This window comes from Salmo trutta, chromosome 2, assembly GCF_901001165.1.
Source record: "Salmo trutta chromosome 2, fSalTru1.1, whole genome shotgun sequence".
Taxonomy (NCBI): domain Eukaryota; kingdom Metazoa; phylum Chordata; class Actinopteri; order Salmoniformes; family Salmonidae; genus Salmo; species Salmo trutta.
This window is the reverse complement of record NC_042958.1, coordinates 71,468,331-71,484,393: the sequence shown is the minus strand read 5'-3', so window position 1 is coordinate 71,484,393 and position 16,063 is coordinate 71,468,331. Positions and strand designations below refer to the sequence as shown.

General features: G+C 40.0%; 1 protein-coding gene across 5 annotated transcripts in view; it reads left to right on the top strand.

Moving 5' to 3' along the window:
• Positions 1-3,174: 3,174 nt before the first annotated feature.
• Positions 3,175-16,063, top strand: part of eif3c (eukaryotic translation initiation factor 3, subunit C) — a 54,169-nt gene continuing 41,280 nt past the window's right edge. For all 5 annotated transcript variants that reach the window (XM_029713902.1, XM_029713893.1, XM_029713884.1 and 2 more), the window contains exons 1-5: positions 3,175-3,322; positions 12,439-12,559; positions 12,645-12,710; positions 13,562-13,751; positions 13,841-13,966. In XM_029713902.1, the coding sequence (XP_029569762.1) occupies positions 12,459-12,559; positions 12,645-12,710; positions 13,562-13,751; positions 13,841-13,966 (483 nt within the window). In that variant the 5' untranslated portion in view covers positions 3,175-3,322; positions 12,439-12,458. The remainder of the gene's footprint in view (positions 3,323-12,438; positions 12,560-12,644; positions 12,711-13,561; positions 13,752-13,840; positions 13,967-16,063) is intronic.

Sequence of the window (16,063 nt, the reverse complement as noted above, 5' to 3'; positions counted from 1 at the left end):
TGGAGGCATTGGCTTGAGGGGGCTAAACACCCTTTCCTCATTTGGACTGACCACCGCAATCTGGAGTACATCCGGGCGGCGAGGAGACTGAACCCTTGCCAGGCAAGGTGGGCCATGTTTTTCACCCTATCCTACAGACCAGGTTCCCAGAACGCTAAGGCAGACGCACTGTCCCGGATGTATGACACAGAGGAGCGGTCCACGGATCCCACTCCCATACTTCCGGCTTCTTGCCTGGTGGCACCGGTGGTATCAGAAGTAGACGCGGACATCGAGCGGGCGTTATGTACAGAGCCCACTCCCACCCAGTGTCCAGTTGGGCGTCTGTACAGTCCGCCTGATGTCCGCGGCAGCTTGATCTGTTGGGCCCACACGTCACCCTCCTCTGGTCATCCTGGCATCGGTCGGACAGTGCGCTGTCTTAGTGGGAAGTACTGGTGGCCCACTTTAGCTAAGGGCGTGAGGATTTATGTTTCCTCCTGCTCGGTGTGCAGTATGGTTTCTATTTGCATTTATTAAGGGTCCCCATTAGCTGCTACCTTCTTACTGGGGTCCAAACACATTAAGGCACTTACATTACACATAAAACAGTACATTATATAACATTATTACACCACTACATATCTACAATACAAAAAGTTATAATACCACCATACAATAATATTACAATGTACGTGTGCTAAAGTTTGTGTGCGTATGCGTGTGTCTGTACCTGAGTGTGTGTCTCTTTATAGAAGAGACCAAAAAGTGTATTTTTATCTGTTCCATAAGGTGTATTTTTATGAGTTTAAAAAAAATCTGATACTACTGCTTGCATCAGTTACCTGATGTGGAATAGAGTTCCATGTAGTCATGGGTCGATGTATAACTGTGTGCCTCCCATAGTCTGTTCTGGACTACGGGATTGTGAAGAGACCTTTGGTGACATGTCTTGTGGGGTACGCATGGGTTTCTGAGTTGTGTGCTAGTAGTTTAAACAGACCCTCGGAGCATTCAGCTTGTCAACACTTCTTACAAAAACAAGTAGTGATGAAGTCAATCTCTCCTCCACTTTGAGCCATGAGAGATTGACATGCATATAATTAATGTTAGCTCTCCGTGTACATTTAAGGGCCAGCCGTGCTGCCCTGTTCTGAACCATTTGTAATTTTCCTAAGTCCCTCCTTGTGGCACCTGACCGCACGACTGAACAGTAGTCCAGTTGCAACAAAACTAGGGCCTGTAGGACCTGCCTTGTTGATAGTGTTGTTAAGAAGGCAGAGCAGCGCTTTATGGACAAACTTCTCCACATTTTAGCTACTGTTGTATGTTTTGACCATGACAGTTTACAATTTAGGGTTACTCAAAACAGTTTAGTCACCTCAACTTTTTCAATTTCAACATTTATTTATTACAATATTTAGTTGAGGTCTAGGGTTCAGTGAATGATTTGTCCCAAATACAATGCTTATAGTTTTGAAATATTTAGGACTAACTTATTCCTTGACACCCATTCTGAAACGAACTGCAGCTCTTTAAGTGTTGCAGTCATTTCAGTCGCTGTAATAGCTAACATGTACAGTGTTGAGTCATCCGCATACATAGACACACTGGCTTTGAGTAAATTGTCTATGTTGTTAGTAAAGATTGAAAAAAGTAAGAGGCAGCTGCCCGGGGGAATTCCGGATTCTACCTGGATTATGTTGGAGAGACTTCCATTAAACACCCTCTATGTTCTGTTAGACAGGTAACTCTTTATCCACAATATAGCAGGGGGTGGAAAGCCATAACACATGTTTTTCCAGCAGCAGACTATGATCGATAATGTCAAAATCCGCACTGAAGTCTAACAAAACAGCCCCCACAATCTTTTTATCATCAATCTCTCTCAGCCAATCATCAGTCATTTGTGTAAGTGCTGTGCTTGTTGAATGTCCTTCCTTATAAGTGGGCTGAAAGTCTGTTTTCAATTTCTTTACTGTAAAATAGCATTGTATCTGATCAAGCACCATTTTTTCCAAAGTCTACTAAGTGTTGGTAACAGTCTGATCGGTCGGCTATTTCAGCCAGTAAAGGGGGCTTTACTATTCTTAGGTAACATAATTACTTTTGCTTCCCTCCAGGGTTGAGGACACACTTATTAGTAGGCTTAAATTGAAGATGTAGCAAATAGGAGTGGCTATATTGTCTGCTATCATCCTCAGTAATTTTCCATCCAAGTTGTCATACCCCGGGGGCTTGTCATTGTTGATAGACAACAATTTTTTCACCTCTTCCACACCCCCATACGGAATTCAAAATTACAATGCTTGTCTTTCATAGTTTGGTCAGATACACTTGGATGTGTAGAGTCTGCATTTGTTGCTGGCATGTCTCCTTTGAGCTTTTCTCATTTGCCAATATAATCCATCCACCTGACAGGTGTGGCATATCAAAAAGCTGATTAAACAGCATGATCATTACACAGGTGCCCCTTGTGCTGGGGACAATAAAAGGTCACTCTAAAATGTGCAGTTTTGTCACAGATGTCTCAAGTTTTGAGGGAGCGTGTAATTGGCATACTGACTGTAGTAATGTCCACCAGAGCTGTTGTCAGGGAATTGAATGGTCCTTTCTCTATCATAAGCCGCCTCCAACGCCATTTTTAGAGAATTTGGCAGTACATCAACTTCAGAACCGCAGACCATGTGTAACCACGCCAGCCCAGGACCTCCACATCTGGCTTCTTACCTACGGGATCGTCTGAGACCAGCCACCCGGACAGTTGATGAAGCTGAGGAGTATTTCTTTCTGTAATAAAACCTTTTGTGGTGAAAAACTTGTTCTTATTGGCTGGGCCTGGCTCCTCAGTGGCTGGGCATCTCCCAGGCACCACCCATGGCTGCGCCTCTGCCCAGTCATGTAAAATTCATAGATTAGGGCCTAATTTATTTATTTAAATTGACTGATTTCCTTATGAACTGTAACTCAGTAAAATCGTTGAAATTGTTGCATGTTGCATTTATATATTTGTTCAATATACCTCTTAGCTACTTTGCAACTACTTAGCATGTTAGCTAACCCTTTCCTTATCCTTAAAACCCTTTCGCCTAACTTCTAACCCGTTCCTCCCCGTCTCTGGCCCACACTCCCGTACAGTAGGTGGCGGTAAGGCACCATTGGACGTCAACCGCCGATACACGCCACAGAAGCTGTTTTGTGAATTCTTCCCTCACTTTCTTGACGCAAGTGCCCGGAAGAGACTTTCCACGCTCTCAAATTTGCCCATTAAATCGCAAAACTGGATTATAAATCATTCCCAAGTGATCAGACACACCACAGGACGATTTTCAAAAGGACGTAGGTTAGTCCCTCGCAATGATTGGTTTGATCTGTCTTAAATAGCGTTTTATATTTGCTGGGAAAGTTTGGGCCGAGTGTGTTAGCAGCACTCAAGTTAACCTGTCATCGTTTTTTTGCCGTGAAAATGAAGCGTTCACCGTTATCTCGTTGGCTAACTATCCATTTCACAGTGCGAGAAATACGGCAACAATTGTTATTTTACTTGCTACCTAGTTTATCTGAATTAGTTAATATGCTAGCTTGTCAGTCGTTATACAAACGTGTCAGTTAACTAGCTAGCTACTCAGTGTCTTTGGGTATACGACTTGTGCATCATTCATACGTAGATTGCTAGCCAACGTTAGGTACTGATATTGTTCACTGGGCTGGTGTTTGCTACATTGCTAGCCAACTAGTTACTAGGTGTTATTATTGTGCCGTGAAATATCAATTGCAACATTAACGTTACTGGCCAGCGCTAGCTAATTTAGCTACTTGAAGTGTGTAACTAAATTCTATATGGTGTGCTAGAGTGCGCTCTGGGCGTTCGTAAACTTCAGAGCGTTCCGTTCTGGCGGAGGAGTTGGGTTGATCCGAGCGTTCTGACCTCAACGGCAGTCAAGCACCCAAGTTAACAGGCTAGCTTGCTACTGCTACACAAATGAGAGAACCTCACTGACCATTTTACTCGCCCTAGCAGAGCTTGTAAGGCAGTTCGTTATCGACTAACTGCTGCTGGCAACATTGTTTTGCGACGTTTACTGACACGTACATTCATCGGCTATTTGCGCTTTGGCACACTCAGATGAGTGCTCTAAATAGGCTGGAAACATGACATTTTAACGCTTTTTCTTCTGATAACTAGTTCATTGCATCCGCCGTGGAGCTCAGTTTCATAATATTACCATCTGTCCCAACTGCATGCCGTAGTTTAAGTAACCTCGAAAAAACAAGCATTATTTTAGGGCATTTTTCACCCTGCCAGCTCCTATTAGTTCTATTGAGCACCGTGGCACAAACTCGCCTTCTGAACGTTCTATTCCCAGCCCATTGTTCTGTTACAATGCCTGCGTTGCTATTGTTGGCAATGAGACATACCCACGTTAAACTCTTATAGGCGAGCGTTGCAAAAATAAATGTAGAAATCTGTTATTCAAATATTACACTCACACTGTTCGTGCTCATCAAGGAGAGTCTGCGTTGCCAAGGGCTAAAATAGAAGTCGTTCCTATTTCTGACGCAGATCACGCTGCAAGTCCTGCCTCTCCCAACTCCTCATTGGTTTATAGAAGCAGGTACCCAGTGCCATCTCCTCATTGGTTATACCCACGTGGGTGATTGAAAGATGGAACTGTTGCCGGTTGTCGTGGTAATACTATGAACGTTTAGATACCAATCACCATACAAGTTAAACGAAGAAAAAGCCTGGAAGGAGGAGAGATGACTAGAATCGATTCGGTTGACTGTTTTTGTGTGTGGATTAATTGTCGGCGTAGAGGACCTTGTGCATTTCAGGTAAAATAACAACCTAATGTTTATCCCCGGACAAATTAACTAGCAACAGTAAGCTAGTTAAATAGGACAAATTAGCTAGCAAGTGCAAGCTAACTAGCTAAATTGCCATAAATGTTTCATGCTTTTCGACCTGTCCCCAAATTAATGTCATTGGTTCAGAGTTTGTTTTGATATTTTAACCTGCGTGTCGTGATCGCGTTTGGTGTAGGGGGACAAAATAAATGTATGCACGCCCGTTTGGGTTCCGTGTTTCTGCATAGTGCAACTTTAAGCACGGGAGGTATAGAAATACCACACATTTAACAGGTCTACTGCTTTTTGCACATTATTTCAATGAGAATGTCAGATATAACTTGCATGTGAATTTGGTCAGATCGCCCACAAAGTTACATATTGCAGCTTTAAGTTTAATAGTAAAACAACAGTCTAGCTATATTTTTCTCTACCTTGAGTATAGAAATGTTTTTGAATTTTTAGTCCTGCTCAACCCTTGCACTTGCTCCACTGCAGTTCATAGCCAGATACCGATTAATCGGCCGTTTGTGTGTGTGTGTGTGTAATAATGACAATTACAACAATACTGAATGAACACTTATTTTAGCTTAATATAATACATCAATAAAATCAATTTAATCTCAAATAAATAATGAAACATGTTCAATTTGGTTTAAATAATGCAAAAACAAAGTGTTGGAGAAGAAAGTAAAAGTGCAATATGTGCCATGTAAAACAGCTAACATTTAAGTTCCTTGCTCAGAACATATGAAAGCTGGTGGTTACTTTTAACATGTCTTCAATATTCCCAGGTAGGAAGTTTTAAGGTTGTAGTTGTTAAAGGACTATTTCTCTCTATACCATTTGTATTTCATATACCTTTGAGTATTGGATGTTCTAATAGGTACTTTAGTATTGCCAGCCTAATCTCGGGAGTTGATAGGCTTGAAGTCATAAACAGTGCAATGACGAGCTGCTGGCAAATGCAGGAAAGTGCTGTTTGAATGAATGCTTACGAGCCTGCTGCTGCCTACCACCGCTCAGTCAGACTGCTCTATCAAGTCATAGACTTAATTATAATGATAAATGATAAATTAACAGGCACCGCATCGATTATATGCAACACAGGACAAGCTAGATAAACTACTAATATCATCAACCATGTGTAGTTAACTAGTGGTTACGTTAAGATAAGTTTAATGCTAGCTAGCACCTTACCTTGGCTCCTTGCTGCACTCGCATAACTGGTAGTCAGCCTGTCACGTAGTCTCCTCATGGAGTGCAATGTAATCGGCCATAATCGGTGTTCAAAAATGCAGATTACCGATTTTGTTATGAAAACTTGAAATCGGCCCTAATTAATCGGCCATTCCGATTAATCGGTCGACCTCTAGTTCGGATATAAATGTATACTATTGTTGGGTTGCGTCAATTCGAATCTGCTGTCGGAACAAAATAGTCAGCACAGAGTAACTTCTGATTTCTTTGTACTTTAATTAATGCAAACACTTGAGTGGTAAGTATGTTTGTATATACAGGCTCACTGAAACACCACGCAGGGCAGACAGAGAACTGAAATGACATCACAAGTTCTTCTTTAAATACTTCTTGACAGACGTAGTTCCCACTCCTTGCTGGGCCTGTCAGAGTAGAGACTGGGTGTGGTTTAGACTTACTCCAGCCTATCGTTGGCGTGCAGGTTGGTCCCAACCTCTTGACGCATCACATGTTGCCTGGCGTTGGATCTTATCTTCTTAGTGTATACTCAAGAGTCAGCAACCACTCAATTTCCAGTGATTTACTTATACTGTTGTTTCTCCACTCTATCTGTTCCTCACATGCTCCCCTTGTGATGGGTTTCACAACCTCCTATCAGTAAGTCAGCTGCCTACACCTTGTTACACAATACACAGTTCTCTAAAACCCCCACATTGCACCCATTATCTTGTTATTGCTGTTGTTCAGCAAAAAGCTCTTGCAAAACCCTGTTTTAAAGCATCATCATTCTGTCCACATGACCCACCATCACATGAGCCACTTTCTCTAACATATAGCAGTATTCAATTATCTATAGTTTATATACTTAATATTGTGGCATAGCTTCTCTGTTATTTTATATAGGTTATGCTAACAAATAGTTGGTTAAACCCTAACACTATGTAGAACAAACATGCCTCTGACATCTTGAATAAGGAATAACGTTGGCTCTATTAATGGAATTTGTATTTGCAACATTTAAAATGGGTAACATTACAAAACATATGCGAACATTTGGAGGCACAGAAAGGAAAATGGATAGAAAACTATTTATTGACTAAATCCTTCTTGCCACTACACTATATCACACCAGGTAAATAATTGGAGTTAATAAGGACCCAGTTACTCAAACTTGAGCACTTGGACCAGGACTCAAGGTTTTGATTTTGATTTTATTTGGATCTCTTTTAGTCCCCATTTGGACTAATCTTCCAAGAGTCCTTAAACATTAAAATACAATTTATAATACGAACACATTTTCACATATAACACACTATTACAAACATACATAATATACTAACATAATGAAACCAATAAATACTCAATCTAAAAAATATTGATTCTTCATCTACTATAGTCCCACAACATTTCTATGTATTATATTTAAATCGTTTTAAAATAATGTTTTAAATTTATATATTGAAAAGTTTCTGGTTTGCTCAGATAATTTATTCAATTTCTTTATTGCTCTAAATTGAAATGTTCTTTTGCCTATTTCTCTTTTCTGTCTGGATAACACATAGATGGTGGACAATCTATTCCTAGTATTTACGGAATGTAAATACCAACTGAATACCATTTGTGAATAGAACTTGGCCATTTGAAATGATGTATATTATGAAATAAAATAAGCATGTTTTTTTCAATTATCTTGTGAAGTGATGACCAACCAAGAACATTGCGCATGACTGCAACAGAATAACCATATCTCCACCTTAAAACAATCCTTGCTGCTTTGTTCTGTGCAATCTGCAGCCTCCTAACTTCACTTGATGATGCATTTCCCCAGACCACAGAACAGTAGTTCACCTGACTCTCAATTAATGCTTGTGTTATTTGCTGAATCATTTTTCCTGGTAAATATTTAGCTATCCTTCTGATTATGCATGCTGTTTTAATTTTTTTTTTGACATAGATTAGTTATTTGAGACGACCATGATAAGCAGTTGTCTAGCTGCACTCCCAATAGTTTGGTTTCTGCCACTTCTTCAATTAGTACTCCTCCCATACTTAATTGTATCCCATGCAGTTTTGGCATTTTCCTAGTGGAACAGACCAACATAACTTTGGTTTTCTTGGTGTTTAAAACAAGTTTGTTTTGACAAACCCACTCCCTGATATTCTCCAAATCTCCTTGTAAAGCTTGCTGTACCTGTTGAACCATAAATTGTAAATTGTAGTATCATCTGCAAATATAGACGCTTGAGTTTCAGCTAAGGCATAGGGAAGGTCGTTGGTATATATTAAATAAAGAAGTGTCCCTAGGCAGCTGCCCTGCGGTATTCCACAGTTTAACACATGAGGGAAAGAAAATGAACCATTGATATAGGTGGACTGTTTCCTGTCAGTTAGATATGACTGTACCCAATTCAATGCTACCTCCTTAAAACCATAATGCATTAATTTTGTCAATTATTTCATGATCCACTAAATCAAATGCTGCACTGAAATCTAAAAATAGTACACCCACAAACTTGCCATTATCCATAGCATTGAGCCACTGGTCAGTCATGTCAACCAATGCAGTGGTAGTGGAATGGTTTTTGCGATAAGCATGCTGATTGGCTGTAATCAGATCATTATTTTCCATGTACTCCCATATTTGTTTACTCACAATACCCTCAAATATCTTACTGAGTGTAGGGAGTAGACTAATTGGTCGACTATTGGCCGGAGTAATGGGTTCTTTGCAGTCTTTCGGAATAGGACACAGTTTCGCATGCTTCCATACATTTGCAAACAACCCCTTTTCCAGTGACCAATTAAATATGTATCTCAGTGGAACTGCAATCTGGGGCGCAGCACAGCGAAGTAAAAAATTGTCCATAAGATCATAACCTGTAGATTTACCATCAGGTAATGACTTCAATAGGTAACACCTCCTCCACTGACACTGTTTGCAGACTAAAAGGGCAGACCTTGTTGCTCATAATATGATCATCAATCCATTGGACAATAGCTTGTTTGGAAGAATGTATGTTTACATTGTTGCTCAGTAAATTAATTTTCTTTGTAAAAAAAAAAAAATCTGCAAAATGATTGGCAATATCAACTGGTGTGTTATTATTCTCCCGTCAACCTCCACACTAGATGGGCATGATGAGATAGATGTACCAAGTAAGCCCTTAACTGTGTTTCATACCTTTTTAGAATCATTTTTACAATCAATAAAAACATTGTAAAAACTTTTTTTCCCTTCGATTCAATTTAACTGCATAATTATGTTAATCAATTTCTAATTTTGTCTTGGCTGCTAAGACCTTTGCCATATTTCTTTGCGAAAAAGCCTCACCCAGTTCATCATCAATCCATGGAGATGGACGAGCACCAACTGTCCTCTTTCTTACTGGGGCATGATGGTCCATTACCTCAGTGAGCAAATCAATAAAACATTCTGTAGCGTGATTTAAATCATCCTCTACATAAATCAGCTCCCAGGGTACAGCAGCCAAATAATTTAGAAATATCTCATGATTAAATGTTTTAATTTCTCTTGACCACAATCCTAGGGGGTTTCTTTGGAACCTTGGTGTTCATGGTTATGGTCACAATATTATGGTCTGTCCAGCCCACTGGCATTGATCTGGCTTTTAAACATTGCAATGGTATATTACAGAAAATCAGATCAATGCATGTGTCTGAACAATGACCCAACTTAGTTGATGGTCTAGTAGTATCATTAACCATTTGTTTCAAACCACAGTTCTCGGCATATCTCATCAATTTTGTTCTATTCGAATTATTGTGATCCTTCCAATTTATATTAAAATCACCCAAGATAAATACATCTCTGTTGCTATCTGTGGCCTGGTCAATCCCAGTACATAAGTCATCCAGATAGGACACCTTAGAGCTAGGAGGTCTATACACACATCCTACCAATATGGCTGCCTGGTGAGGCAGATGTACTTGAGCCCATAGTGCCTCTACTTGACATACATTAAGGTCATCCCTCCTCTTTAAAGGTATATGATTCTGAATGTACAGTGCTACACCCCCACCATTCATATTCCTGTCTCTTCTCAGTAGACTATATCCATGAATGTTAATTTGCCCATCATTTACAGATGCATCTAAATGCGTTTTGGTCAAAGCCAAAATATGAATATTATTTATCTTGACCAAGTTAAAGACCTCATGTATTTTGTTAGGAAGGCTACATACATTAACCTGAGCTATATGCAACCCTTTCCTTATCAAGTGAAGATCAATAGAGCATGAATTCGTTATAGTTGAAGTTGTCATGATACACTACAACAGACAAAATCTAATTTGAACATTAAATTAAAATAGCCAGGGAGTTACTCTAGAGTCCCGATACAATTGCCCGCTGATATAAAGTTTATCCATCACCATGGAGACTCGTTGATTCAGGCAACGCTTTTCCTTCATGATGGGATATAGTTTTTTCCTCCTTTCATTGATCTCGGTGGGGAAGTGATCATTCATTCCAAAATCAGTGTTTCTGAGTTCTCTGCCCATGTTCTTTGTCATTTCCTTTTGCTTAAATTTGTCAAAACATGCAATAATAGCCTGTGGCCTATTTCCAGAGGCCTTACCTATTCTATGGACTCTGGAGAAAGTGACATTACGCACATCATCAGTAGACAGTTTTAATTGAGTTGACATAAAGTCTCAGACTATGACCTCACAGCCTCTGCTGTTGTCATTCTCCGGTATCCCTGAAAATATTAGATTTATCCCGCATTGATCGACACTGTACATCAAGCAAGGTTTCTTTAAGTTGTTTGTTCTCCCTTTGCACCACCTCCACCTTGCTATGAATAGAGTCTACAGTACCTTTCACCTCCGTGTTCTCTTTCCTTAGATCATCAATCTGACGTTGGCTAAATTCTAGACTAGCACATAATGCATTGATGTCCCCTCGTAATATATCCAAGATATCAAGTTTAGCAAGCCTTTCATTGATGGATTTTAACAAGTCAACATCCATATCAGTAAACCTCTCACCACACGCGCCCTCTTACCAGGGGATGGTTTGGTTCCATCGTTGATACCAATTGGCCAACCTGATTTTGGTTTGTTTTGTTGATTGGGTTGGTTGTCCTTAGCAATGCTTGAATCCCCCGAAACCAGCGACATGTTTCTAAGAGTTTGTAAGTATCTCTCGTCAATGAATCGTTCAAGCTCTTCAATGGATTCTGAATCATCCAGGAATCATCATTACAGGCAGAGCTAAACACCCAAACTGTTCAGCCACAACTGAAAACCACTGACTTGGATAGGTTTAGTGACCAATTCACCTAAAAGATCGGTTCAAAAAGAGCTGTTAGTTCGTGAACAACCCGTCACTATCCTACACTTGAGTGGGGATGATAAACCGAAAAATATCAACACCGATCATTTATTTTAGGCATTTTGCTGATATTCTTCATTACGATAAGTAGCCTATACTAGAAATGTGTAGTTTGAAATGAAATGCGTATGCTAATATAGGTGGTTGTTAATGGGACAATTGATGGCTACAACCATCAAACCAGCAGTAGTAGTTTAAAGGATAATTTGAAAAAACATTGCACATTGATATAAACTTATCTTTCTATTTATTGTTCTTGCATCAGTTCAGGCAGTTTATCGCCCAGTTCTACTCACTTTAGCATTCACTGGCAAGTCTCGACAAGGGCACTCGAGTCCTAGGAGAATACAAACAAGGTTTTATTTTATTTGTCCCGATGCGATACCATGGACATAATTGCGTTATGATTTATGAATAACAAAGGGATATAGATTGACTTTGTTCCGTCAGTTCAACACCTTAATTAAACTAGTCAATACAAGCTGTTCGTCGTCAATCATCCAAGAGTAAATAGCCTATGCGCCCCGATTCCATGGCTGGCTATAGGCCTATGAAACACACAAAATAAAATAAATTAATGTGCTACAAAACCATAATTACGTAGATTTCAACTCCTCTTACATTACACGTGAGATGTACATTCACTCACAGGAAACGATGAAGAAGCGTCATACTCTCCCTCCGCCGTGAAAATAAATTTGACTGCAGCCAACCACAACGCACAAAAAATAACACAGGTACCGGGAGGCGGGGCAGACTGACGAACTAGCAGTTTTTTCCTGTCATTGCTCGCTTTGTGACTGACAGGCACCTGTCCTATCAATAGATCACTAGAAGATGTATTTGGTTCAATCTATCTAGAAAAGGCTGTGCAGACTTTTCTGACTGGTGAATTGAAGCTTTTAAATTAAATGAAGGCTAATTAATTTATGAAATGGAAATAGCGCTTATGGAAAACACTTGGTTAAGAGGAAATGTTAGCTGTAATTTCAAGTTGCTTCTTCGCACCATGTGTTTGAGCCCCATTATAAAATATCATGATTCCACCCCCACAGGTTGACGGCAGCCTTCAGCAATGTCACGTTTCTTTGCCACCGGGTCCGACAGCGAGTCTGAGGATTCCTCGTCGTCTGATGAGATCACCCCTAAAGTACCCGGCACTTCTTTCACCAAGCAGTCAGTACTACTTTCTCTCTCTGAAACCTCAGTCACTCTGACTGTTTTCACAGCTTTCTCACTTTTCCACATTTGTTCCCCGTAGGTCATTGCTGCTTCGTGACGATGAGGAAGACACCAAGAGGGTGGTGCGTAGTGCCAAGGACAAGAGGTCAGTCATTTACTCTACTTCCATGATCCATAGAACCATCTCCTTAGCCTTGTCCATGATCTGGTTGTGCTGTATAGCCAACTCCTATGGGGGCTTTTATGCCTGATAGGAGTTGGCAATACAGCATAGGCATAAACTGATCTGGGACCAGGCTACCACCCATAGGAGTTGGCTGTGCAACATAAAGATATCTGGGACTAGGCTACCATCCCCTGACGCTGATGCAATCTAGTATGTGTTGGTATGCCTGCCCTGGACTATGCCATCTACCCCAGGGGTTCCCAACCTATGGGGGAGCGTAAGACTTATTTTTTTTTAGTGCCATTCTCAATTCTTTGTACTAATGTAAAACAATGCAGAAATCCGCAGTGCTTTAGGCTAGAAACAAGCTGTTAAATGGCAGAGGAATATGAGACTGATGCACATGGGAATATCTTTCGTTTGTCTCTGACATTCAGAAGCTGAACTACGAGGAGTCAAAGAAATGTGACTTTGCTTGGAAAGTAAACTTAAACAATGTGTTACTCTGTCGCTATCAATTGAGCAAATCACTTTCTGTAAAAGGGAATGTAGAATTAAATTGAAGGTTCATATAATTGATCATAATAACATATTTGGTGGCGGAATAACATTTGTGGAAATCGGATATAGACTTTATTTTCCTTATCAAATAGCCTACCGTAAAGATGTTATGAGTCTAGTTAAACTATGTACAATTGCAGGAAATGAAAATCGGGGCTGGGGGGGTGACAATTATTTTCCTAGGTCCCTCAAATTAAACAAAATCAAACTGGTGTTGTATATAATGTAATCTCAATAAACAATCATTAAGAAAAAGGATTATGTCCTAGGTTTGAGGAGCTAACTAACCTGATCAAGACAATCCGCAACGCCATGAAGATCCGAGATATGTCCAAGTGTCTGGAAGAGTTTGAGCAGCTTTGTCGAGCATTCCTCAAAAGCAAGACTATAGTGGACAAGGAAGGGATGCCTCCCTTCTACATCCGTCTTCTGTCTGACCTAGAAGACTATTTAAATCAGGTAAACATTCACAGTTCACACTGTTTCTATTAAGACACACACTCCTACCACTATGCCTAAGCACGATGATGGTTAATGTTTCCCTACAGCTTTGGGAGGACAAAGAAGGCAAGAAGAAGATGAACAAGAACAACGCCAAAGCACTCAGCACCCTGCGGCAGAAGATCCGCAAGTACAACAGGGACTACGAGACGGAGATCGCCAGCTATAAGGAGGTGAGGCTTTTCGCTATTGACAACACAGGATGGTAGATTCTTAGTAATGTTTTATTTTTTTAGCAAATAACACTTACTAATAAGGAACGCACATATAAAGCTACATTAAATAATCCAAATATGCGTTTTCTTTTGGCAACATTTTTGTAACCTTTTGGAGTCAATCACACGGGGAACGTGGAAATCGAATGCATGGGAGTGAATGAGAGAAGACGGACCGCGAGCTTCAACGGTGTCACGAGCATATAGTGTGTCAAATTAGGAAGCAAGTCTAATGTTCTTGCGTCTATGCGGAGCATTGCTGGTCAAATTTCCTGATAAATTGTGGTGATGGGGAGGGGGAGAATCAATAGTTATTTATTGCAATATTATTTAGAAAAATATTATATCGGTACTTTGACTCCAAGTATCGATAAATTAATGAAATGCTAGCATTAGTCGGCTGTATCTGCACCAAAACTCGGGTATATTTGATCCTATACCTTGTTCTCCGTCTTCTTAAATAGTCAGCCACCACGTTTTCAGCACTTTTATATCCATGGCTGATCAAAACTCATTTTCTATTTCTTGTCTTTGAAGCAGACAAATAGTGAGCAACATGTTTGGAATATCAAATCTAACAAATTGTCAGATTAGACTGTTTGTGCATTGCTACCTCTGTAATTGTAGATAATAGGCAGAATCTACCACACACCCAAAACCGATAAGTGGAGGTGCTGGAGGCAAAATGCTAAACTGAAAAAGTCTCTGCACACTTCCAGTCTGGTTTTACTATTGTCTACATTGTAGAATAATAGTGAAGACATCAAAGCTATGAAATAACACATATGGAATCATGTAGTAACCAAAAAAGTGTTAAACAAATATTTTATATTTGAGATTCTTCAAAGTAGCCACCCTTTGCCTTAACCTCTATGGGACCGGCGGGACGAATTCGTCCCACCTACGTAACAGCCAGTTGAATCCTGTGGCGCGATTTTTAAAACGTTTGAAATACTATTACTTCAATTTCTCAAACATATGACTATTTTACAGCTATTTAAAGACAAGACTCTCGTTAATCTAACCACACTGTCCGATTTCAAAAAGGCTTTACAACGAAAGCAAAACATTAGATTATGTCAGCAGAGTACCCAGCCAGAAATAATCAGACACCCATTTTTCAAGCTAGCATATAATGTCACAAAAACCCAAACCACAGCGAAATGCAGCGCTAACCTTTGATGATCTTCATCAGATGACAACCCTAGGACATTATGTTATACAATGCATGCATGTTTTGTTCAATCAAGTTCATATTTATATCAAAAACAGCTTTTTTACATTAGCATGTGATGTTCAGAACTAGCATACCCCCCGCAAACTTCCGGTGAATTTACTAAATTACTCACGATAAACGTTCACAAAAAACATAATTATTTTAAGAATTATAGATACAGAACTCCTCTATGCACTCGATATGTCCGATTTTAAAATGGCTTTTCGGTGAAAGCACATTTTGCAATATTCTCAGTAGATAGCCCGGCATCACAGGGCTAGCTATTTAGACACCCAGCAAGTTTAGCCTTCACCAAACTCCGATTTACTATTAGAAAAGTTTGATTACCTTTGGTGTTCTTCGTCAGAATGCACTCCCAGGCCTTCTACTTCAATAACAAATGTTGGTTTGGTCCAAAATAATCCATAGTTATATCCAAACAGCGGCGTTTTGTTCGTGCGTTCAAGACACTATCCGAAGTGTAAATAAGGGTCACGAGCATGGTGCATTTCGTGACAAAAGATTTCTAAATATTTCATGACCGTACTTCGAAGCATGTCAACCTCTGTTTAAAATCAATTTTTATGCAATTTTTCTCGTAAAAAAGCGATAATATTCCGACCGGGAAAGCGTGTATACGTACAAAGAGAGAGAAAATAAAAGCATGCTATCCCCTCGTGCACGAGCCTGAGTCTCATAGTACTGTTACTGGCCACTATCCAAACGCGCTAATGTTTTTCAGCCAGAGCCTGCAAAGCCACGATTCAGCTTTTTGCCGCCTTCTGAGATCCCATGGGAGCCGTAGGAAGTGTCACGTAACAGCAGAGATCCCCTGTAAT